This window comes from Chelonoidis abingdonii, chromosome 4 (assembly GCF_003597395.2).
Source record: "Chelonoidis abingdonii isolate Lonesome George chromosome 4, CheloAbing_2.0, whole genome shotgun sequence".
Lineage (NCBI taxonomy): Eukaryota > Metazoa > Chordata > Testudines > Testudinidae > Chelonoidis > Chelonoidis abingdonii.
The window spans coordinates 123,583,306-123,608,430 of record NC_133772.1 but is presented as its reverse complement, the minus strand read 5'-3'; the positions used below and the strand labels follow the sequence as shown (position 1 = coordinate 123,608,430).

Genomic DNA, 25,125 nt, shown 5'->3' with positions numbered 1-25,125 from the left:
TATTAAACTGAATGGGCCCTTCCCAGCCAGCTATCTAGACTGAGAGCATTTTGCGTAGTGGGTGTTGCCTGTGTTAACTACATTTTGAAATACAGATACACAGTCAATATTCATAAATTCAGATACAAAAATGATACATGCATACAAATAGGATAATCATATTCAGCAAACCATAACATTTCCAATGACACCTCACAGCACGCATCTTGCATAAAATAGGTTATGATTATGACGTAATAATAATATCACTTAAGAATATGGGGTGCAGTGTCACAACAGGTTTTTCTGTGTGGGTGGTAGAGCGGTTTGGGCTAAAACCAGTGTAGGAGCCTGGGTTAACTGTGTGACAAAGACCTACCCTAGAAGGCCATATCTTCACTCTTCTGGGGAGCAGCTATATTTAAGCCAGCCTGCTACCTCTTCACACCCCACTGGGAACAACTGTGGAAATGTAGTCATTCAGGGACTCTGCTTCACTCCTCCCTACGTTATAGATCTCTTCTTCCTCTCAACCAGAGCAGAGGAGGAGCGAGAGGTGATAATCACTTTGGATGTAGCACTGAATACCTATATGGTAAAAGATAATTGCTGCACTCCTCAGGAAACAGCTTGAAACTTCACTTCATAAACTATGAGCTTCAAAAGAATAAAAGTTTTTAACTGCAGTGGAGCGGTATTGGACTTTCACTCCACTTTACTGTGACTTCCTAAACACACTGAAAATACACTTATGTGTTATAAATAATTTCATATTCGTAGTGCCAGCAGGATCAGTGCGCCATTCTGCTAGGTGCTGTAAAAATCATGTAAAAAGACACTGGTTACATTCTAGTTAGAAATTATGTGCATTAGGGGAGCGAGAAAAGAGGATGTGACTGGTGTGGGGAGGGGAGGATGTGGGTAACAGTAGATCTCACAGCTGGTATGGACTTGCTATGAATACAGCTTGATAAAAAAATCCCTAGCTTTGCCACTGACCTGGGCAAGTCATTTTACCTTTGTTTCCCTTCCCACCCTTTGACTTGTCTGTTTAAATTGCACACTCTTTGGAACACAGACTGTCTATGTATTTGGACAGCCCCTGGGGCAATGGAGCCCGCAATCTCAGTTGGGCCTCTACATGCTACTGTTGTTTTAATAATAAAATACTAATAATGTGACTGCCTCTCAAACCATCCAACATTCACTGGCTGATTTCTTGAAAGAAGCATGACAGGAGTGGTTTGTGAGAGCAGATTTGGAGGAGCAGAGAACAGCTACTTTCCAGATCAGTTCAGGGAGGACGTTCTGTCCATGAGGGAAACAGAAGAGGATCTATGGATATTCAAATCTGATATTACTGGCAGAGTGGAGGAATGAGCAAGGGACATATACAAGAGCCCAGAGCAGATAAGTATGGAGGGAAAGACTTGGCATTGAAGTGTAATAGCATAGCTTGAATTTTATGCAGTGGCAAACGGAGTCAGTGGAGGGATTCAAAAAGAGAGTATGACATGATCAGATTGACAGACAAGGAAGATCTTAGTCGATTCCACCAAAAGCATTATCTAGGATGACACAATGCTCATCCCAGAATAATTACATTCAGAAAACTAAACTATAAGCAAAATCTCAACATCCAACTCCATGGAGTATGTCTATACTAGGAAATTAGGTCGAATTTATAGAAGTCGATCTTTAGAAAGTGATTTTATACAGTCGATTGTGTATGTCCCCACTAAGCATAGTAGGTTGGCGGAGTCCATCCACAGTATCATGGCTAGCATTGACTCACGGAGTGGTGCACTGTGAGTAGTTATCCACAGTTCCCACAGTCTCTGCCACCCATTGGAATTCTGGGTTAAGCTCCCAATGCCTGATGGGGCAAAAACATTGTTGCGGGTGGTTTTGGGTACATGTCGTCAGTCGCCCCTCCCTCCGTGAAAGCAATGGCAGACAATCATTTCACGTCTTTTTTCTGTGCAGATGCCATACCACAGCAAGCATGGAGCCCGCTCAGCTCAGCTCACCGTCACCGCTGCTGTTGTGTCCTGGATGCTGCTGGCAGCAGACAGTGCAGTAGGTCTGCAAACCATTGTCATCCATCACTTCTGCTGCAACTCTGCTCTCCCGCTGTTGTAAATGAGCTCAATCTCAACCGAGTAAATGATGACTGAGCTCAATAGAGTAAGTTAACTCAGTCATCCACCACTTCCACTGCAACTCTGCTCTCCTGGTGCCATGAATCCACCTTGCAGGTCCTCTAATCGTTCAGTATAAATATCTATTCTCGTGGCATCCGTTGTCCACTGCTTCCGCTGCAACTCTGCTTTCCTGCAGACGCCATACCATGGCAAGCATGGAGTCTGCCCAGCTCACCACTGCTGTTGTGAGCATTGTAAACACCTCATGCATTATCCTGCAGTGTGTGCAGAACCTGCAAAAGTAGACGAGGAGGCGACAACAGCGTGATCATGATAGTGAAGAGGACATGGACACAGACTTCTCTCAAAGCACGGGCCCTGGCAATTTGGACATCACGGTGTTAATGGGGCAGGTTCATGCCATGGAATGCTGATTCTGGGCCCGGGAAACAAGCACAGACTGGTGGGACCACATAGTGTTGCTGGTCTAGGATAATTCCCAGTGGCTGCGAAACTTTCGCATATGTATGGGCACTCTCATGGAACTTTGTGACTTGCTTTCCCCTGCCCTGAAGCACAAGAAAACCAAGATGAGAGCAGCCCTCACAGTTCACAAGTGAGTGGCAATAGCCCTTTGGAAGCTTGCAATGCCAGACAGCTACTGGTCAGTCATAAATCAATTTGGAGTGAGTAAATCTACTCTGGGAGCTTCTGTGATCCAAGCAGCCAACGCAATGACTGAGCTGCTGCTATCAAGGGTAGTGACTCTGGGAAATGTGCAGGTCATAGTGGATGCTGCAATGGGATTCCCTAACTGTGGTGGGGCGATAGACAGAACATATATCACTATCTTGGGACCGGACCACCTTGGCATCCAGTACATAAACGGCAAGGGGTACTTTTCAATGGTTCTGCAAGCACTGGTGGATCACAAGGGACATTTCTCTGACATCAACGTGGGATGGCCAGGAAAAGTAGATGACACTCACATCTTCAGGAACTCTGGTCTGTCTGAACAGCTGTAGGAAGCAACTTACTTCCCAGACCAGAAAATAACTGTTGGGGATGTTGAAATGCCAGTAGTTATCCTTGGGGACCCAGCCTACCCCTCAATGCCATGGCTCATGAAGCCATTCACAGGCACTCTGGACAGTAGTAAGGAGCTGTTCAACTATAGGCTGAGCAAGTGCAGAATGGTGGCAGAATGTGCATTTGGACATTTAAAAGCATGCTGGCCCTGTTGACTGACTCGCTTATACCTCATTCCCATTGTTATTGCTGCTTGCTGTGTGATCCACAATATCTGCGAGAGTAAGGGGAAGATGTTTATGGTGGGGTGGGAGGTTGAAGCAAATCGCCTGGCCGCTGATTACGCACAGCCCGACACCAGGGCAGTTAGAAGATCACAGCAGGGCACACTGAGCATCAGAGAAGCTTTGAAAACCAGTTTTATGACTGGCCAGGCTACTGTGTGACAGTTCTGTTTGTTTCTCCTTGATGAAAACCTGCCCCCTTGGTTCACTCTACTTCCCTTTAAGCCAACCACCCTCCCCCGCTTGCAGAGGCAATAATGTCATTATTGCTTCAAAACCATGCATTCTTTATTAATTCATCACACAAATAGGGGGATAACTTCCAAGGTAGGCCAGGAGGGGTGGGGGAGGAGGGAAGCACCAGGTGGGGTGGTAGATGAGGGGAGGAGGGAAGGACAAGGCCACACTGCACTTCAAAACTTATTGAATGACAGTCTTCTGTTGCTTGGGCAGTCCTCTGGGGTGGAGTGGTTGGGTGCCCAGAGGGTCCCCCGCGTTCTTGGGCGTCTGGGTGCGAAGGCTATGGAATATGGGGAGGAGGGCGGGCACAGGGGCTGCAGCGGTGGTCTGTGCTCCTGCTGCCTTTCCTGCAGCTCCACCATACACCGGAGCATACCAGTTTGATTCCCCAGTAGCCTCAGCATTGCATCCTGCCTCCTCTCATCACGCTGCTGCCACCTCTCATCTTGCTCCCACCACCTCTCATCTCGCTCATCCCTCCTGTTCTCGCATTCATTTTCTGCTCTCTGGACTCTGACATTGTTTGCCTCCATGCATTCTGCTTAGCTCTTTCAGTGCGGGAGGACTGCATGAGCTCAGAGAACTTTTCATCGCGAGTGCATTTTTTTCGCCTTCTTATCTGTGCTAGCCTCTGGGATGGAGATGATAGGGGGAGAGTTGAAACATTTGCAGCTGCGTGAGGAAAAAAAGGGAGAGTAGTATTTAAAAAGACACATTTTAGAGAATAATGGGTACACTCTTTCACAGTGAACCAAGCTGTTAACATTATATAGCACATGTGCTTTAGGGTGCAAGGTCGCATTTTGCCTCTTATGTTGAGGGCCTGCCGGTTTGGTGTGAGAGATCACACACGCAGGGTTGAGCAACAGAATTCGGCTTGCAGGCAGCCATGGGAAGCCACAGTCTTTCAGCTTCTTCAACCTTCATAACATGGGAATGGTTTCAAACAGAAGCGCCCTCCTTTCCCATACCAAGCACCTCTTGGGTTGGCCATTTAAAAGGAGGGGCTGTACTGGCCACAAATGTATCCCAAGTCTTCAGGGCAAATGAATCATTAAACATGCTTGCTTTTAAACTATGCATTATATTTACAAAGGTACACTCACCAGAGGTCCCTTCTCTGGCTTCATGGTCCATGAGCCCGCCTTGGGCGGGTTGCGAGGGTATTGGCTCCTGGGTGATAAACAGTTCCTGGCTGTTGGGGAGAATGGTTTCTCCACTTGCGTGCTGTGCGCTATCCTCATCCTCCTCCACCTCCTCATCTTCCTTGTCCCCAAAATCCTCATCCCTATTGCATGAGACTCCCCCCTTGCAGGTGTCCACAGACAGGGGTGTGGTAGTGGTAGGGCCCCCCCTACAATGGCATGCAGCTCATCATTTCTTCAGGATCTCTGGGGCTCTGAGCCGGAGCAGCCATTTGCCTCTTTGGTAGGCTTGTCTGAGCTCCTTCATTTTCATGCGACAATGCTTCAGTCCCTGTTGTAGCCTCTGTCCATCATGCCCTTGAAGATTTTTTCAAATATTCCAGCATTTCATCTTTTGGAATGGAGTTCTGATAGCACGGATTCGTCTCCCCAAACAGCAATTAGATCCAGTACCTCCTGTTTGGTCCATGCTGGAGCTCTTTTGCAATTCTGGAACTCCATGGTCACCTGTGCCGATCAGCTCGCAACGTTGGCCAAACAGTATGTGAAATTCAAAAGTTCCTGGGGCTTTTGCTGTGTACCTGGCTAGTCATCTGAGTTGAAAGTGCTGTCCAGAGCGGTCACAATGGAGCACTCTGAAATAGCTCCCGGAGGCCACTACTGTCAAATTGCATCCACGTTACCCCAAATTCGACCCAGCAATGTCGATTTCAGCACTAATTCCCTTGTTGGGGAGGAGTACTGAAATCGATTTTAAGAGCCCTGTAAGTTGACAAAAATGACTTCATTGTGTGGACGGGTGCAGGGTTAAATCGATCTAACGCTGCTAAATTCGACCTAAACTCATAGTGTAGACCAGGGTTAAGGGACAGCTCCTCACCTGGTATAAATCATCATAGCTTTAGTGATTTCAAGGGAGCTATAACAGTTTACACCAGCTGAGGTCTGTCCCTAAAGAAACTTATGGGACCATAAAATCCTCTTAGAGATTCAGTATTTCAGGTTAGAAAAACATCATAAAGTTCAAAGCTCATACTGAATCACAAAAACTGTTTTTGTACTGCTAAGCTTCCAAAGTTAAAAAAAAAGTTCCACTTTCTACATTTTTCATAACTTGTCCCTTTGAACTATGCCTCTGTGGAAACTCAGGTCACTCTTCAAAATAACTGGTTTCCCTGCAGCCACACATACTTAATTTCACCATTCAGTGGTTTTAAAGTACTTATTTCAATCCCTAGTCCCACTGAACAAAGGGTCTACACCACAGCTGGCACCTTGTTGGCTTCAGAGGAGAGGCCAATGATTGAATGGGTGTGGAGGCACATTGGCAAGATACTGGCGGGAGGACAGCACTGGTTGTTTGTGCTGCACCAGCTCTCTGGATAAACTGAGGACTTCACTCTCTCTGGCTATTAATGTAGTACCTGTCACCAGGATTAAGTTCATGCAAAAAGTTATAAAAAGGGAAGCTTTAAATAAATGTGCTCATATGCACACACCCCATTGCTTCTATCTAGACAGTACACCCCACTGTACTCACATGTCAGTGGACCTACAGCAGGGATGAATTCAGTCCCGTTTAAGGCCACAATGCACAGTCGCTGACTTGTATTTTTTCTGGTGGGTGCTCCATCCCCTACTCTGTCTCTTCCCTCAAGGCTCTACCCTCAGTCCAACTTTTCCCACCCCCGCTCCACCCTTTCCCCCAAGGCCCTGCCCTCACATGGGCTCTTCCCACCCCACTCTGCTTCCTCCCCCCGAGGCCCTGCCCTATTCCATCCCCCTCCCCCACCACTCCTTCCTCCTTGCCCCTCCTCTCCTGAGCGCCTCCCGCCCGCTGAACAGCTGATCAGGGGCCAACTCCGGGGCTCAAATAAATTTGTTAGTCTCTAAGGTGCCACAAGTACTCCTCGTTCTTGTGGGTGGTGGGTGCTGAGTGCTCCCTAATTTCCCCCAAGGGGTGCTTGAGCCCCAGAGCACCCAGAGAGTCAGTGCCTCTGCCATATTGTTGCTCATTGTAATGGCTTCAGGGTTTGCTGACTTTAAAGAAAAAGGAATCCATCACTCTTTAATGCCTTAAAGTTTGCTTCCCTGTTTTAATAGCAGTGATGCCACTTTTACTGCCGACACCTTCATGGAATACTTTTGCTTGGAGAGTGGGCAGCAATGTCTATTTCTGAGACAATTCATTGACACATTCACAAATACAGTAAAAGCAATAGAAATAGGATGTTTAGTTCATTAGCTTCAGTGACAGCGAATCGAGTCCAGGCTTTCAGATGATGGCATTTTACTTTATTGCCTTTTAAAATGCCTCTTCCATGAGCCAAACTTTACCAATATTTCAAATGTGTTGGTGTATTTTTGTTGGGCAAATAGAGGGGAACAGATACATTGCATCAATTTTTTAAAATGGAGCCATTTTAAAGCCTTTTCTTCAACTGAGTCTAGTTGTCAGTGGAACTTATCCAGACATGTTTGAAAGCATGAAGATTTTTCTACTTTTCTCTTTTCCAAAGTCCAAACCAGCCTTAAAATATGGCAGTAGTTTCAAGTTTCCTGGTTCACCATTCTGCCCTCTCCAGTTCTCTGTTTGCCTCCACTGGCTTCCCCCTCCTCCACAGTGCACTTCTAGGATTCACCTTTAAAGCTCTTCATGATTTAACCTCTCCCCACCTATCATATCTATTAGCTTATTGCACTGCTGACCCCCACCTCCACTCTGCCAATGATACTAGTGTCAGTTGTCTGCCATCCCTTATATGGGGAAATGGTGGGAGGCGGGGAAGAGATATTCAAAATGCAGTCAAGTTCTGTAAAACCATCATTTTGATTTCCTCCCAAAGACTTACCGAATATACTTGATCATAAGCTGGTTCATTTATAAGTCGACAGCCCCCTCCAAGCTGGATAAGTAAAAATGGAAAAAAAGTTATGACCCATTCATAAGCTGACCTATAATTCAGGGGTCAGCAAACTTTGGCTCCTGGGCCATCAGGATAAGCCACTGGTGGGCCGAGATGGGTTGTTTACCTCGAGTGTCCGCAGGCACAGAGGTAAACCTAAGTAAACAAAGTGTCCCGACATGCCAGCTGCTTACCCTGACAGACTGGGACAGCAACTGGTGGAGAAATTTTTTGCGGGGGAGAAGCTGGGAGTCAGGGGAGTAACCCCTGTCACCACCCCCCACATGACTCCACCCCTAGCCTGGGACCTCCACATTCTCTCCATCCCATCCCTTCCCATCTTATCTGGGGAGGGCCAGGAGAGGATGTCTCTGGCCTGGTTGGAGCTGCTCCTGCAGGCTGGGCAGCGCAGCCGCAGCCTATTCCGGCGGGCCAGACTGGGCGGCCTAGCCACAGCCTGCTCTGGGGAGCGGGGCTAAGCAGTATGGCTACAGCCTGCCAGCCTCAGAGCTGCAGATGCTTAGGAGGCTTGGGGGAGAGCAGCGTGGCCAGAAGTGGAGAGACTTTTGGGGGGGAGGGGCTGTGTCCCACCTCTCCCTCTCTATACCCGTTCATAAGCCAACTCCCTTCTCTGGTGCTTCCCTTTTTTACTAAAACAAATTCGACTTATGAACAAATAGGGTGACCAGACGTCCCGATTTTATTGAGACTGTCCCAATATCTACTTGTTTATCCCGCGTCCTGAACGATGTTAGGTCAGGATGTAAATTTTCCTGATATTTTGCCCTCCGGCGCACAGGCAGAGGGGGCTCACACTCTCCTGCCCCAACTCCACCCTGGCCCTGCCCCGACTCCGCCCCTCCCTCCCCATTAGATCCCTCCCCAAATCTCCACCCTGGCCTCGCCCTCAGTTCCACCTCATCACTGCCCCTCACTGCCCTATTGGATCACTTCTCAAATCCCCGCCCTGGTCCCGCCTCTTCCCCAAGCACGTCACATTCCTCCTCCTCACCCCTCCCTCCCGGGCTTGCCGGAATCAGCTGTATGGCGGCACAAGCACTGGAGGGAGGGAGGAGAAGCCGGACGTAGCAGCCAGCATTTTTTTTTTCTCCGCCATCGGAGAGTTTCATAAAAGAAGCTGAGTCCCTCCTGATCTATGGAGAGTTCACACAGTAACTGCATAAAGTATGTGTGTCTTATCCAGCCCAAGTGAGCCTTCATGGTTACTGGCCTTCAGAAGCTCTACAAGCGATATGGTCTACCAAGCCACTAAGGTTTCTTTCAGTTTCCTGTGGCATGAACATTAGGCATTTCAAAGCTATAAGACCTGAATCTGGGATACCATCTAGCTTGTTTCCATTGGGCACTTCAGAATGATATTGAAAAAAATTCAGGGATCTCTGTACAAGTAAGCACAGATTCTTCTCTGGCTAAAGAGAGATCTTTAAAGGGACCGCACTGTCATCCACAGCACTTTCTGGGATGTCGATGACAGTGGGACAATCTATTTTTAGGAAGTATTTCCTTTCCAATTACCCCTCTATCTAGATAGCCTAATCTTATCCAAGGAAAGATAAGGAAAAAGGGATTTAATGACAGACACTAGGAGAATGAGGACAAGCAAGCCAGCCAGCCAAACAAGACTGGAAAGTACAGCACTTAAATATAATACACAGGGTAGGATCAGGGCCATCACAAACCAGAGCCACCTATTTAAAATCAAAGAATGGTTACAATATTTTAAAATCTATCAAGCAATCCAACATCTCATAAATACTTTGTCCTATGCTGACCTCTGAAGCATGGATAAACATTTATGATGCCTTTTCAACAACAGTGGAGCAAAGTATGAATGTAGCTATGCATGATACAGAAAGATGGGAGCATTTTCCATCACGATTGCAACACCTGGCTATGTATCAGGGACAACAGTAATGGCAAAGGTGGGTAAAAAGTACAAAAGTCAGTAGTGCAAATAGGAAGTATGTATAAGGCTAGTAGATGTAAATATGGCCTTTTTACCAACAGAAAAGTGTCTAGAATTTCCATGTGGATTTAGTGCAGAAGGAATCAGTAAGAGCCTAGCTAAACAGCAACACTAGAGGAGAAAAGTATATCCAAAATACACACATGCACACACAGTTTCTAATGAAGACTGAGATTTTCAAAGCTGCTTAAGGAGATTTGGATGCCCGTTTTATTAACATTAATTTTGAGAAATCTCAGCACAGAAGTCCAGTCCTGTCCCATTGAAGCTGGTGGGTATTTTGCTGGGGCCCTAGAACAGAGGTTTTTGTTTGTTTGTTTACTTGTTTTTAAGGGATGGTCCTATAAGTAAGGTGTTAGGTTGAGACTCAGGAGACCTAGGTTCAAATCCATACTCTGCCACAGATTTTATATGTGACCAAGTCACTTATGTAGTCTCTGTTTCTCATCAGCAAAATAGGGATAACAGTACCAACCTATCTTACAGGAGTATTGTGAGGTGCTCACATACATGGCGATGCAGCCATATGAACCTAAATATTAGGGTACGTCCACACTACCCGCTGGACTGGCAGGTAGTGATTGAGCTATCAGGGATTGATTTATCATGTCTCATCTAGACATGACAAATTGATCCCTGACGCACTCCCCGTTGACTCCAGAACTCCACTAAGGTGAGAGGCGGAAGTGGAGTCGACAGAGGAGCCACGGCCATCGATCCCGCGCCGTGAGGACGGGAGGTAAGTTGAAATAAGATATGTCGACTTCAGTTACGCTATTCTCTTAGCTGAAGTTGCGTATCTTACATTGACACCCCCCACACCCAGTGTAGACCAGCCCTTAGAGCTGGACTCAAACTGCACAGTTTACATCTCAATCCATAGTTAGAGTTCTAGGGTATTCAAAGCTGGAACTTTGGTTCAGACCATTAGAGAGAGTGAGAGCATTCATCCACAAAATTCAGATTTGGTTCTGCACTTCCCCAGATTTTGAGATCTGTGATTTTGATTCAGGATCATTTCCAATTTAAACAGAGACTTACCTTTTAAGAATGACGTTATCCATATAATATGTTCGATACCGTAGAAAAATTAACAGTATGTGAACATGTCACATGAAATAGCGATTGTTTCATGTAATACTTTTACAAAGTTCAACAACAGAAGTATATATATTGAATGACATTTATTTATTTCGTCTGTTTTTGTTTACAGTGTTACTAAATGCCAGGTTTAGATAGATATGTAGTTACTGTGCGTTTAACTACCTCCTGCAGTCTAGGCACCTAGACCTGGGAAATGGATAAGTTACCCTGGAGTTCATCTTGTGATCTCGCTCTCAAGGGAACCCTGCTGGCAGGTTGTGCCAAAATGCAGAGAGCTCTGTTTCACTGCTTTTTAATGTTTCGGGCATCAGTTTCAATAGGACATTGGGAAGAAAACAGTTTAGGCAGGTGATTGGTTATTCCTAGAATTCTAGCTCAGATTCAGATTAAGCACTTTGCAAAAATTATTTCACAAGAAGAAGAAAAAAACATGAACAAGACATTTCTGCCCTTACAACTTCAATGGCATCTTCCTCCTGCCAGCTCTCGTAACACACCCATCAATAAGCCTGACAATGACAATGACGTAATTCTAGGAGTAAATTCTGATTGGCTCCCAAGTTCCCTAAACAAGAATAATCTGCCTTTAAATGTTTGTCAGTTGCCCTCAACAAGTCCACTAAAAATGCATTTAAATCACAGATCCAGCTCCCCTAGGAAACAGAAAAAAAACATCCAAGTGAGATCCCAGTCGACAGAGTTCAGCACTCAGCATTTACTGGGTCAAGAGAGAGTCCAGAGACTACTTTTTACAAAACAAGAAGATGACAACTAGCAACTGGAATAAGTTTTGTGCCTGCTGGTTAATAGATCTTCCTGCAGCACGTGTATAGAGAGAGTTGCTCTCTCCATCTAAGAATTTGTATCTGAAACCAAGAACTCTTGAGCATTACCTTGTTTTCAGTGTCTTTTAGCCTGAGACTAAGATTAAAGTCGGTTAAATTACTGGTTGGGTCTTTGGGAGTTTAAAGGATGTGACTAAAGTAACATTTAAAGTCAAAACTTGCATACTGTTGATAAAGCTATGGTATTAGTGTGGTTGTTCATTTTCTATGCCTCAGAGCAAGGAAGCTGGAGTAGTTATGAAAGAAAAGGAGCATTTGCAGAGCATAATATGGGTTTTTGTATTACAATAGTGAGACAAGAGCCCTACTCTATTGGCACTGTACAGAGACAATGAGAGGCACCTCAGGCCTTGATGAGCTCACTATTTAGATTGTCTTATGATAAAAGCATGGAGGAAAAAATTTATCCCCATTTTACAGTTGAGGAACTAAAGACATATATTCAATGACTTAATCAAGGCTACACAGGGAGTGGCTGAAATGAGAAGTGAACCCAGAAACTCCTGAATCAGAGTCTTAAACATAAGAAATGTCCTTTGTCTATTCAAAAATACTGTTCACACTGATTTTAAAGAAATACCGTGTTTAAGCATGGCTGTAATAGTGGATCATGTTACAGCTTTTACATTAAAATGCTAAACAAAACCTTTCAAAATTTAGTCATCATTTGGGCACTCCAGTTGCAAACTGGGAATGTGATCTAGGCTAGACTGTTACAGCTTTATTTAAAAAACACCTTTAAAAGGTATTGGGTGAAAAGGGGAGGTATATTTTACAGGCAAAGGAGTAATATTTACATCAGCATGATGTATAGTGTCACTGAAGTATTAAAATGGCTGTGAGAATTAAAATTAAAATACCTAGCTCTCATCTAGTGCTTTAAAGAATATATTCTTACTATATCTTGAGACAGGTGTATTTATCCTGGTATAATGTTTATTAAATAAGGCTAATGGAAGTGGGTGCTATATAAAAAAAAGTTTGTGAATGCACAATAAAAAAGGGCTCTCTTCCTAGCATAATGTTTGGGAACCAATCCTGTTGCCACTAGAGTGAATGAGAACATCAATAACTTCTGCGGGAACAGGATGAGGCTCTCATTGTGTTAACTACAATATATTAACAAAATCGGTTGTTTCTTTACAATTTACAGTATTCCTCACAAGTCTAAAGCTTGAATAATTAAGTGTAAAAAAAAAGAAAAGAAAAGGTGCAAATCTGAAATTAATGGTGAGCCATACCCTGCCCCATAGCCATCCTTCATCTGTACCCATTTATATCCATAGGAATGGCACACTGAGCAGGAGCCTCAGCTGGTGTAAATCAACATAGCTCATGAACTGTACAGGGAGGGGTCTCTAGACAAAGAGTCACAACTTCCATTTCAAAGCAGCCCACCAATTAGTTTGAGATGAGTATGAACAGCAATTTATTCTAATATATGTATTATTCCTAATCCATGGCAAATTATTTAAGTGTTCTCCTATTCAACGCAGTTATTAGTGGAGAATATTTTCTGTGTTGGAAGCAATCCAAATCAATTGCTCCAATATTCTAATGATTCAGCTGAGTCACGTGACTGGATGTTGCTGTGTGTCTTCCACTTAGAAACATTCTAATCACTCCCCACTTGTAATTGCTCTCAAAATGTTACTCAGAGTTCTGGAGAAAATGGAGATCGTGGGAGCATTCTGAAACAAGAGGCACTGTGGCATCAGGAGTCAAGAATCTGTAAGTCAGTCAAGGTGGGCAGATGGCACTGTGAGCTACCGTGACCACTGGCAGATGGCAATAAGAATTTGGATAAGGCAAAAAAGATGGTTGTAAACGGATTAGAACCATGAAGATACTAATGACGACCATTCCTTTCTGATGGTTTTCTTACTACCTTGAGGTTCAATCACTCCATCCTACAGAAAGCTACAGAGGAGTAGCAATAATGCACCTTTTCAAAGTAGGTTGTTTGATGGGTGGGAGTTACTCTACTTGGAATAAGCAGAGAGTTCAGTCTCCAGCATCCTTGCAAGATTTTCTTGAAGCCTGAGCCATCCACATAGGAGCCCTAGGCCTGGCTCTGTAGTTTCCCAATACCCAATTTATTGGCTCTTTTGGAGTTTTCTTGGCCAGACATGCCTTTTATGGTGTGTTCCTGGGGCAGCTGATAACTCCCACCCATCAAACAACCTGCTTTGAAAAATCATAAGTTTCAGTGTTTCAAACTTTCATGGTGGTGTAACCGTGGGGATCCCAACCAAAAAGGGGGTCATTGGGAAAGTCACAAGGTTATTGTAGGGGGATTGAGCGATTGCTACCCTTACTTCTGCACTGTTGGTGGCAGTGGTGCGGCCTTCAGAGCTGGGCGGCTGGAAAGCCATGGCTGCTGGCCGGGTACCCAGCTCTAAAGGCAGCACTGCCACCAGCAATAGCGCAGAAGCGAGGGTGGTTTGGTGGGATGAGAGAACAGGGTCAGCCTTACTGATGGATGATATGGGCAACCACCCAGGGCGCCATGGTTGGGGGAGGGGTGCATGGTCCACCCTCACACACACACACAGCCAGCTCAAAGCTGCTTTAGCCCTCCGAGCACCAGGATGCTGGGCCCAGAGCCAGAGAGGGGCGGGGCTGAGGGTTCCCTGGCTGAGGGTTCCTAGTGTATGCCAGGATCCAGCTGCTGATCTTGGCTGAGCTGGTGAGGAATGAGACATCCTCTCCCCATGCAGGAGCTGCTCCCGGGGCCGGGTCAGACCCATTTCCAGGAACCTCCCCCAGCTGCAGGAAGGTCTGCCATAGCTGGCTGGAGCCCAGCTGTCAAGGCAGTGTCGCCACCAGCAGCAGTGCAGAAATAAAGGTGGCATGGTTTGGTACTACCACCTTTACTTCTGTGTTGCTGGCGGCTGTGCCACTGCCTTCAGAGCGAGGCTCCCAGCCAGCATCCGCCGCTCTCCAGCCACCTAGCTCTGAAGGTAGCACAGAAGTAAAGGTGGCAATACCGCAATCCCCCTACAATAGCCTTATGACCAGTCCCCTCACAACCCTCTTTTGAGTTGGGACCCCCAGTTTGAGAAATGCTGGTCTTCTCCGTGAAGTCTGTATAGCAGTGGTCCCCAACGTGGTGACTGGGCGTCTATGTGTGCCCGTGTACTGGCTGGCAGACAAGCATCTTCCGAAATGCTGCCGAAAAGCAGCGTCATCAAGAGGTGTCACCGCCAAAATGCCACTGAAAAGCAGTGTCACCCAGAGGCATCGCCACCGAAATGCCACTGACTTTTGGAGGCATTTCGACAGCGACGCGTCTTGATGTTGACGCTTCTCAGCAATATTTCAGCAGATACTTGCCAGCCACGGTCCTCGGTGGCTCATCGTCCAGCGCTCGCCACCTGGAAAAGGCTGGGGACCACTGCTGTACAGTATAGAATAAAATATACAAAAGACCAGATTTCAGGGATGTGAATTTGGTAGGGCACTAGCAATTACAGTTACTGGTTTTGTCACAAACTTTGTGTGACCATGGACAAGATCCTTAACCTCTCTGTGATCCAGTGCTTGTATTTGTAACAGGGATTGTACTTATTGGGTATCTCACAGAGATGATATTAGTGTTACATGCTCACTCTTTTGTAGGAGTCTGTGGTCCATATTGCTTTGCCTTATAAAGCTTCAGGCCTCACACTTCAGCCTTTAAAACAGACAGGAACAGCAACAATAGAAAATCTCACAGGCTCCAGAAGTTATCAGCTAACAATAATCACTTCAAAGCTCCTAGGTTCTTAAGACATCTTTCGTCTCTAGCTACAAACATCACACTTTCACAGAGGGAGCCTTATATCTAGACCAGGGTTCGGCAACCTTTCAGAAGTGCTGTGCCGAATCTTCATTTATTCACTCTAATTTAAGTTTTCACGTGCCAGTAATACATTTTAATGTTTTTAGAAGGTCTCTTTCTATAAGTCTATAATATATAACTAAACTGTTGTTGTATATAAAGTAAATAAGGTTTTTTAAATGTTTAAGAAGCTTCATTTAAAATTAAATTAAAACGCAGAGCCTCCCGGACCAGTGGCCAGGATCTGGGCAGTGTGACTGCCACCGAAAATCAGCTCACGTGCCGCCTTCGGCACACGTGCCATAGATTGCCTATCCCTGATCTAGACACTCCCTCAGCCTCTCTTCCTGTCACCCTACGGTGCACTAAAGATAAGCTATACGCAAACTGTAGAAGAGGAAGTGACTCAAAAACACCACTGCTATCTTCCTGCGATATGATTTGGTAAATTGATTTCAATATTAACTTTAAGTAACACCTTGTTTAAAAAAATCTGACTTAAGCAGCATTGCCAGATCTTGTTATTTTATCGTGAGTCTCAAAATATTTGGTGTTTTTCTTAAAGCTCCAGCTCCTGGAGGCATGTGACTGAGAATTTCAGCTTTTACACTTTTTTTTAAAAAGTGTAAATTTTCCAGCCTTCATAGTTGTGGAGAACAGCTTGAAAATGTGACCCCAGGGCACCTTAAAGGTTCAAAAAAATCAAGAGAGAAATACACAGAGGGGGGAGAATTAGTTTTAAAATCTTTCATGATTTTGGGGGGGCTGTTTCATGATTTTTGAATTCCTGGGCTTGTCAGCACTGCTCAAGTCATTCCTCCCCCCCTTGCTATACATAGGATATGGAACATGATTTCTCCCATATGTGTATATATAATCTCCAGAGTAAGGAAATGAACTCCCATGTCATCCCAGAAAGTAACTCCCATTAACACTGAAGACTTTTAGAGAGAATCCCTTTGATCCATTCCTGGAATATTGTATGCCTCAGTTGGCTCAGCACTGTTGACGTGTGCACAGGCATGTATGCACGTACCTATGGGCAGACACTCATAGTAATGCATTACACTCATAACGTGCACATGAGTAAGAAATTTGACTATTCATCAGGAATTGCCAGATCTTACCAAAAGATATCAGTGTTGCTCTTCTATATGAAGAACTTTTAAAGTGAAGTCAACTGTCACCATTTTACATGTGCAAATATACCACAGACTTCTTTGCACATATCGAATACCCAGTTAGAAACTCTGGATCATCAACATAGATAAGAAGGTTTGTGTCCTACTGATGCTGGTTAAACCTCTTTCACTTCATCCTTAAAAATGCACATGGCCAGTAGTGATGCTAGCCCTATGGAAAGGTGCATTAGTGCTTCAACAGACACCCAACTGAAGAAGGCATTGCATGACTCCCAACCCCTCTAGTTAATGGAGGCTGGTAGTATTATGGAATTGATGCCATCAGATTTTGAGGGACGGTGCATCTAATGGCTGATCAACGAGTAATGTTGCAGTTGAAGAAACTTCCTTCCTCTACTCCACCATGAACCACAAAGGGAGGGATGATACTGGGAAGACAGATGGGAGGGAGAGAGCACTGGAGGTCCAAGCTCACATCAGGCAGTATCTTCTGTCACTCCACAAATCACTATCATGGCCAGGACTGATAGGGCGAGGTAGAGTGAATGCTTAAATGCCCCCCTTCTTCCTCCCTCTTCACAGACAGCAATTCTGACATTAGTGGAAGCTAAGAACCTGAACAGATAGCTCAGTGCAACATTAAACTTACAGAAATTGATTCAGTGGTACTGTAAACCCAAATACGCATTTCAGTCTTGTAACCTTTACTATCCATGGTTTAATAAAAAAGTGCACCATTACTACCAACACAACATACATAGCAGCAACAAGACAGAAACAATGACCAAAAAGGAAAGAAAATGTGTGAGATCCAGCCTCCAAGACAAGCCTCATGAGACTCATACACAGTTTTATGTCTGAACGTTACCTTTTAGCTTCAGTAGATAAAACCTTTGAGTTGCTTAGCAGTATCACCAATTACTTTGCTCATAAACCTTTTTTCTACATGGCACAGTCTTCCTCCCCAACCACCACCCATGTTTGACACTTTTATATTCACAGTGACACATTACTGAAGCTTGAGCTATGACTGCACAATATGGTAGATCTCAACAGCTTACAAAATACCAGAAAGCTTTTGGGTTTTACCTGGCTCTGTGCAGTTCTTTTCTTCATGTGTCACATTACGTGAGGCCATCAATCTTCTATTCCTCCATATTTCTGACAAAACATTTTTGTCTGTAATAGCAGATTCTTGTCCTATATTAAATGCAAAAGTGTTTGTCAGCATTGCTATCCATATCTTCTTAATCGGACTATATATATCCACCCAACAAGAACACTGAGAAACTAATTTAGATGTTGAAATCTTCAGATACACATATATACACACACACATGTAAAATGTTGTATATTGTTTCCTCAAAAAAATCACATGCACACTTTTTCCAGCTACTTTTTATTTAACAGATTAATAAGTCAAGTGTATCTATTGTAAGGAGCTGACCCAGTCAGCACTAGAACATTTTGGCAACTATATCTATCCAGATTTTGTAGGTGATTGGTTGAGACAGAACGACAGACATAAATAAATCAATAAATCTCAGATCCTTCATACCTTAATGGGGCAAAATTCCCATTAAAATTTTTGCCTAAGCAAGTATTGCAAGATCAGAATTTATTAAATTTATCTATCTCAACACAGCATGTAAGAAGAATTGTGCATAGCTCAAAAGTGCATACCTTCCACCAACAGAAGCTGGTCTAATAAAAGATACTGCCTTGAGTACCTTTTCTCTCTCATATCCTGGGACCAACACAGCTACAACAACAAAGTAAACAGTTTTGCTAATGGAAGTGATGTAATTATAACCAAGGACAGAAAAGACCTTTTTAAGTTCATCATTTTCATTATGATCCTACATAGGGTGACCAGACAGCATGTGTGAAAAATCGGGACAGGGGGTAGGGGGTGATAGGAGCCTATATAAGAAAAAGACCCAAAAATCAGGACTGTCCCTATAAAATCGGGACATCTGGTCACCCTAACCCTACATGCTTACAGTGAATGATTTATACTAGAAGTTGCTCAGGGTCTGATCCTGTAATTCTTACTCAGACACAATTTATCTTCAGTGGTGTGACACAGATACACCTCTTGAGTGCCTTCCAGCAGCTGGGTGTGGTACTGCACTTTTCCTGCTCCTGGTGCCCCCTGTAGGTTGCTGCCCTTGCTAGGTAGGTCTTCAAAAAGGATTTGCCTTCCTCAGGCTCTTCCCAAAGAGAAACTCCCTTTGTTCCTCCCTCCTCCCCTCTACTGAGCTCTCCACTCTATTTAAGGCCTAGCTCCACCTCTTCTAAAATTTTGTTCTGAACTGCCGCCCCCTGGAAGGTCAACAATCTGTGCCTTCACCAGGGCACAAGCTTCATTGCTTTGACTTTTTTTGGTAGCTGGCACACTTCTAGGTGCAACTCATCCTTCCTCCAGAGTGCCCCCTGCACTTCCTTTCAGAATCTCTCCACTATAGAGTGCAACCTTCACACAATCTCCTTTGTTTCTTGGACCTCAGCTACGCGTGTTCCCCAGATTACAGAGAGTCAGCCTTCTCTGTGGCCCCTGTATTCACCTCATCTTCAACCTACTTCCTCTCTGTGATAACAGTCTTATTCCCCAATTTCTACCCATCTCCTACTGTGCAGGCCTTTTGAGTAGGTGTATTCTCTACTGCCATCAGCGCTACATCTCCTTTGCCTGTAACTTTTGCTTTTGCACTGTGGGTTACCCCTATTCTTTCTTGGTCACCCATTCCACTGTCACTCCTCTGACTATTCCTGGTTTTCCTGATTTTGGGGTCTCCTTTTCCTCTTGTTACCACTCATTTCTCTACAAAGGCAATGTCATTTTCAATGCCCTGCCACCCTGGAGGCAAAACATACCACACTGCCCCAGCTTTGACAACTGGCAGAGTATCCCTTCAGGCCCTTTCAGTACCCTGTTCCCCATAGTCACTCTTGATATCATGGTTCATATAGGGGTAGATCTTCCTAATACGTCCAAATTGACCACAGGCAGAGTATGTCCTCAACTGGGCCTCATGCCTCTTCATCAGCCCTGGAGGAGTTTCTATGGCTCTTACCAGCAACTCAATCTTTTCCCCCCATTTGCCCAAGGGCAAGCCTTTCTGAAATGTCCCATCTGTCCACAACCATAACATTTCCTTGGCTAGGCCTCAAGCGTCCAGCCCACTAGATCCTTCTTGTCTTTCCAGGAGCAGTAGCCATTGCTGCTTCTTCCCTCCAGGATCCATAACAGGCACTGCTGCTGCTCCTCTAGCCAGGCTAGCCACTGTTGTAGATCCTGCCACAACTCCTGCCTTCTCTGTGAGCCTCACTGAGGCCAGGTCTACACTGCGACTTTAAATCGGTTTAATGGCCGATATACCGATTTAACGCTGTATCCGTTCACACGACGTCGTCATTAATATCGAGTTAAACGGCTCCTTAAATCGATTTCGGAACTCCTCCAAAACGAGAGGAGTAGCGCTAAATTCGATAAAGCCGATAGACTCGGATTAGGGTTCGTCGTGCGACGGAATGACGTTATTGGCCTCCGGCGCGCTCCCAGATGCAGCACTGACGCTCTGGCAGCAATCTGACTCGATGCAGCGGGCAGGTAAACAGGAAAAGCCCGCGAACTTTTGAATTACATTTCCTGCTTGCCAGCGTGGAGCTCTGATCACACGGCGCTGGCATGCAGTCTGAAATCGAAAAGAGCTCCACCATGAGACGTATGGAGATACTAGTCTGATGCTGTATGGGAGAAAATCTGTTGTATCCAGCTCCGTACAGAACACAAATGCCAAAGCGTTTGAATAAAAATCTCCAGGATACCAGCGCTGCGTGACAGCGTAATGGGAAGCCAGAGACTCAATGGACGCTCATGAAGGGAGGGGGGGTACTGAGGACTCAGCTATCCCACAGTCCACAGCAGTCTCTGAAATTATTTGCATTCTGGCTGAGCTCCAATGTCTGTAGGTTCAAACACAGTGTCTGCGTGGTTCAGGGAACAGCTCCTCAGTTTATCCCCCCTCCCCACGTGAAAAAAAAGGGAGATTGCTGTGCTATGGCGTTTGCTCAATGCCTCCGCAAAAAAGGCGCAAAGAGTTGTCTGCTGCCTTCACAAGGAGGGGTGAGCTGATACCCAGCACCCCCCGGGAAATGTTTTCTGCCCCATCAGCACTGTGCTCCAACACGGAAGTGGGAACTATGGATAGCTGAGGAACAGCTACCCACAGTGCACCGCTCCTGAAATCGATGGTAGCTTGGACCATGGACGCAAACAATCGATTTCGGGATCCCTGTGAAGCGCTATAACGATTTTATTAGATCTGTTTTGTAATATCGGTTTAAGCTAATTCGAAATAATCGTGCAGTGTAGACGTACCCTGAGCTGCTGAAGCAACACCGAGATTTGCTTCACGGATCCATTCCTCCCCAGAAACAGGTGTATGAATTTTGGTGTCTCCTTCTGTCATGGCTGCTGGGATTCTTGTTCCCCTTCAGCTAGCACCTACTGAGTTTCAGCAGAGCTGTGTTGATGCTCGGTTAGAACTCTTTTCAGTTCTCCATTGTGCCCTTATTTCAGGGTGTGGTTCCAAAGTTCCCACTTCCAGTACCAAGTTGTGATGGGGACACTCACTTTTGAGTGCCTCCTTGTAGCTGGGTGTGGTACTGTACTCTTTTTCCTGCTCCTGGCACCCGCTGTCATAGTCAAAATAGGACTGAACCTCTTCCAAGAGTTCAACATTTTTATCTGCCCTCACGAGGGTCTTCAGACCCATCTCTGGGCACTTTAAATCCCACCCTTTACTGAGGCTTCTGAAGAAGCCTCCTCCCCTTCTCAGGGCTTAAGCCACTTAGCTAGTGGCCAGTCGGGGAACCCAGCCCATCCACTACTCCAGGTCCCAACCCAGGGACCCTATAAACAGCAGCCACGTGTTGCTGCCTCCACTTCACTGCTGCTATTCCCTGGGCCTTTTCCCACATTGCCCGTTTCTCCTCATCCTTAGCTCAGGGCTGAAATTCTCAGATCCCCTTCACTGAATGCCAGTGCCATCAGAACCCATCTTGAGGTTTTCTGTCAAGCTCCAGTGACCAGCAAGGAGCACCACTCCTTGATCCTATGGTCCCAGTCAGGAACTGGCCTCTTCAGGCCCTGCAGTTCCTTTTGTCTAAGCCTGCTGGGCTTTGATTAGCTGTTTTATGCAGCTTGTCTAGAGAGGCCTGGAGGACCCACCTTTGCTGTTCCTTTCCTGAGGTGGGATGTGGTAGGACCACATAGCTTCCATTGAGGGGCCACCAAAGGCCTTGTGTACCCCATCAGAAGTGGGCATTATGCCTGAGAAAGGACTGAAAAAATCTGGCCCTAAAGGTAGTTTGGTCAGTGCCATTGCCAAAATGTTCTACTGCTGCAACAATTACAGCAAACTGCGAACTGATGATCAGTGTTTATGTGATGGTTTATTACCAATTAATCAGCTAAAAACAGTACCTGACCCAGCTTTCCCCTGCTTAGTCAGGGTCTCCCCTCTGTGTCTGGAGAGCTTATATAACAATTTCTGCTCTGGTTTCTCTGGGTCTTCTGTCTCAGGCCTTTCTGCCTGGAAAGGGTAGGCTGAACTTGCGGGTAACAGTTGAAATCTAAAGTGTAACTTTCATGATACACTTGATCATGCATACCAAGATTTTGTGACCAAAAAAAATCAGTTCTGAGAAAGCTTATTTGCATCCAAAAACTCATGACCAAATCACATTGCAGTTAGTTATTTTCACAAACCAGTGTGACAAAAATCAAAACTAGGTATGATAAATTGTTCAAAATGTGGAAAACCGTAGTTTTTAAGACAACACAGAATAATTTCCAAAAATCTGAAGCCAATAACACACTTATAAGAGTGTAGAGTACTAACTTCTTTCACTAATGGCTTGTCATCACAGATCAGTATCAAGTGTAACCAACAACAGTTTGAACAGGAGAGTGTTATAAAGCATTAAAACTTCCACTGGAATTGTTTTTAAATACAAATTTTAGCTCCAGCTTTAAGAGAATAAAGGCCCTGATCTGCTCTTGCAGGACCTTGATTGTCTTAAATTAAAGCTAGAGCTAAAATCTGTGTTTAAAAAATAATTCCAGTGGAAGTTTGATGGGTGCATTCCTGGACCTGTGCAGTGCCCCACTGACCTCCTTGGGTCTCCACAGGTGCAGATGAGTGTGAAACAACCTGCAGAATTGAGACCCAAAGTTACATTTTTAAAGCACAAACTGTGTGATCAGGGGAAAAAAATGAGCAAACTAAGGAGAACGAAATGCATTCCAGGATCATAATGTATAAATGCAGCAGTTCATAATGTCCTAATTTAAAAGTACTTGTACAGATGTAACAGACTAATTTCAAACATATAAAACGTTTAAACAATATCAGACTCTCAATATTATTTGTCCTAAAATCAGTTCAATCAGTATGGCACTCTGGGAAAAAATGACATAGTTTTAGATTATACCCAGATATCCAATACTTAATCTTGGTCTTTTTACAATTCTTCAAGAGGTCAAGTGGCTAGAGAAACAAATGGAAGTCACCACTCCTGCGTTCTACTTCAGGCTCAACTACTGTATGACTTTGTGCAGTGCATGTAATTCCTGTGGCTGGGTTTCCTCATCTGTAAAATGAGCTTAATATTTATGCCCCTCAGAGGGATGCTTTCAAAAGTGCTTTGGGATCCTTGGATGAAAGGTGCTAGAGAAATGCAAGGTATTGTTACATATCATGATTTGTGAGGAGCCAGTCCTCTCACCCTCTCCTTAACTGCAAGCGAAGTTGTTCAGTAAAAGGGAGCCAAGTCATGAACTGTGAAATGCTCCTACCGAGAACGCAGCTAGCTAAAAGGTGTGGTTATCTGAGCACTGCTTTGCTTTAATCCCACTGGGCATTAAGCATCATTATCCAGGCAAACTCACTCAGTTGGGGGTGCGGGGGCTGCCACTTTTTACTGACCGATAGGGCTGCGGGCAGATGAACAGCTTAGTGCCTCCTCCTCCTCAGGAGCCAGGACCCAGCCAGCCCACCCTTCCTGATCTACCTGCAGCCTCCCCGCTTTACGAACATGTTTGTTGCCGGAGTTAATAAAGATACACAAGCCAGGAGCTACTGTGCCCCCTGACAACGAGCTAGGCTGGCAGAGGCAGCGTGCAAACAGCGAGTCCCGTACCCTGGTGCACACCCAGGCACTGCCCCAAGCCAGCCCCGACATCCCTGGCTGCCCAGCGGCCTGTTTCCTGCTCACCCCCGAGGCCACCTACCCAGCTTGGAGAACAGGCTGGACATGCACCACACGAAGAAGAGGATGGCGCAGATGAAGCCCAGCTGCGGCAGCAGCATCTCTCGCCGCTTGCGAACTTTCCTCAGCTTGAAGTGCATGGTCTGCGGGGCGGCGAGGGGCCGCACTTCCAGCCCCATCGGAGCCAGCGGAGGGAGAACGCGGGTGGGCAGAGGACGAAGAAGCCCCAGGAGACCAGTGGGGTTCATTTAGCGGCACCCCCTGCGGAGGGCTTCATCCCGAGGCGGCCGAACGCGCCAGGAGCGGGCAGCGGGAGAGCTCCAGGCAGCCGCGCCAGGGCTGGGGGAGAGGCGCAGGTGGGACGCGTGCGAGGAGGGGGGCTGAGACGCTGCCGGGGTCTCTCGAGCTGTCAAGGCAAGGGCTGAGCCCAGCGCCCCGCGCCCACCATGGCCGGGTTGGTTGGGGGTGGGGGGGAGCAGCAGCGCCTGGACTCCCGGCCCCGCAGATGCTCCTCTCACTGGCAGGTGCGAGTGCGCCGGGTGGCGAGCTCAGTGCAGCAGCTCGGCTCCCGCGGGCAGCCCGCGCAGCATCCTCCAGTCCCGGTTAAAGTTCATCCTCCGGTCGCCGCTGCGGGAGGGGCGCGGGTTCCCGGCTGGCGTGAGGCGGGTGCGGGGTGCAGGCTCGGCGGTCCCGCTCCAGCTCGGAGCTGAGCCAGCAGAGCCGCCTCCCGCGGGGAGCTCCGAGGTGACAACCGCGCCCGTCCCTCCCCAGCTGCTCTCCCAGGCAACTTTCTCGCCGCTCCTCGAGCCCCCTGGGCAAAGCGCATGTGCCGGAGCCCCGGCCTCCCTCGGCCCCTCCCGCCTTCGCTCTGCCCTCCCCGCTTCCCCCTCCGCGCCGGGAGATTAACTGGCCAAATTAATCCGCTCCCCTAAATGGCGCAGGAATTATCCACTCGCCGGCTAGCACTTGGCATCGCCGGGCGCGCGGGGACGGGAGGCCCCGGGGAGCAGGCAGGAGCACGTGCCGCTGCGGAGCCAGCCTCTCTCACGCTTCCCGGGGCTCAGCCAGGGAGCCGCTTGCCCTTGCCAAGCGAGTGCTGCAGCCGGGGCATGGGTTAGGCTGAAAGACAGCTCGTCCTCGGAGCTGGGGGCAAGCCACAACGGAGCTCCCGGCGGGGTCCAAGCGCTCCCAGGCTGCTGGGGACGGACGGGCATCTGGC

The 25,125-nt window shown here is 46.4% G+C and overlaps 1 protein-coding gene across 1 annotated transcript in view; it reads right to left on the bottom strand.

Moving 5' to 3' along the window:
• The window catches only part of SLC24A4 (solute carrier family 24 member 4), a 188,536-nt gene extending 164,296 nt beyond the window's left edge, over positions 1-24,240 (bottom strand). Inside the window, exons 1-2 of the mRNA XM_032777409.2 lie at positions 23,929-24,240; positions 17,718-17,828 (exon numbers count right to left, since the gene is read on the bottom strand). Coding sequence (XP_032633300.1) covers positions 17,718-17,828; positions 23,929-24,154 — 337 coding nt within the window. The 5' untranslated portion in view covers positions 24,155-24,240. The remainder of the gene's footprint in view (positions 1-17,717; positions 17,829-23,928) is intronic.
• Between the last annotated feature and the right edge of the window lie 885 nt (positions 24,241-25,125).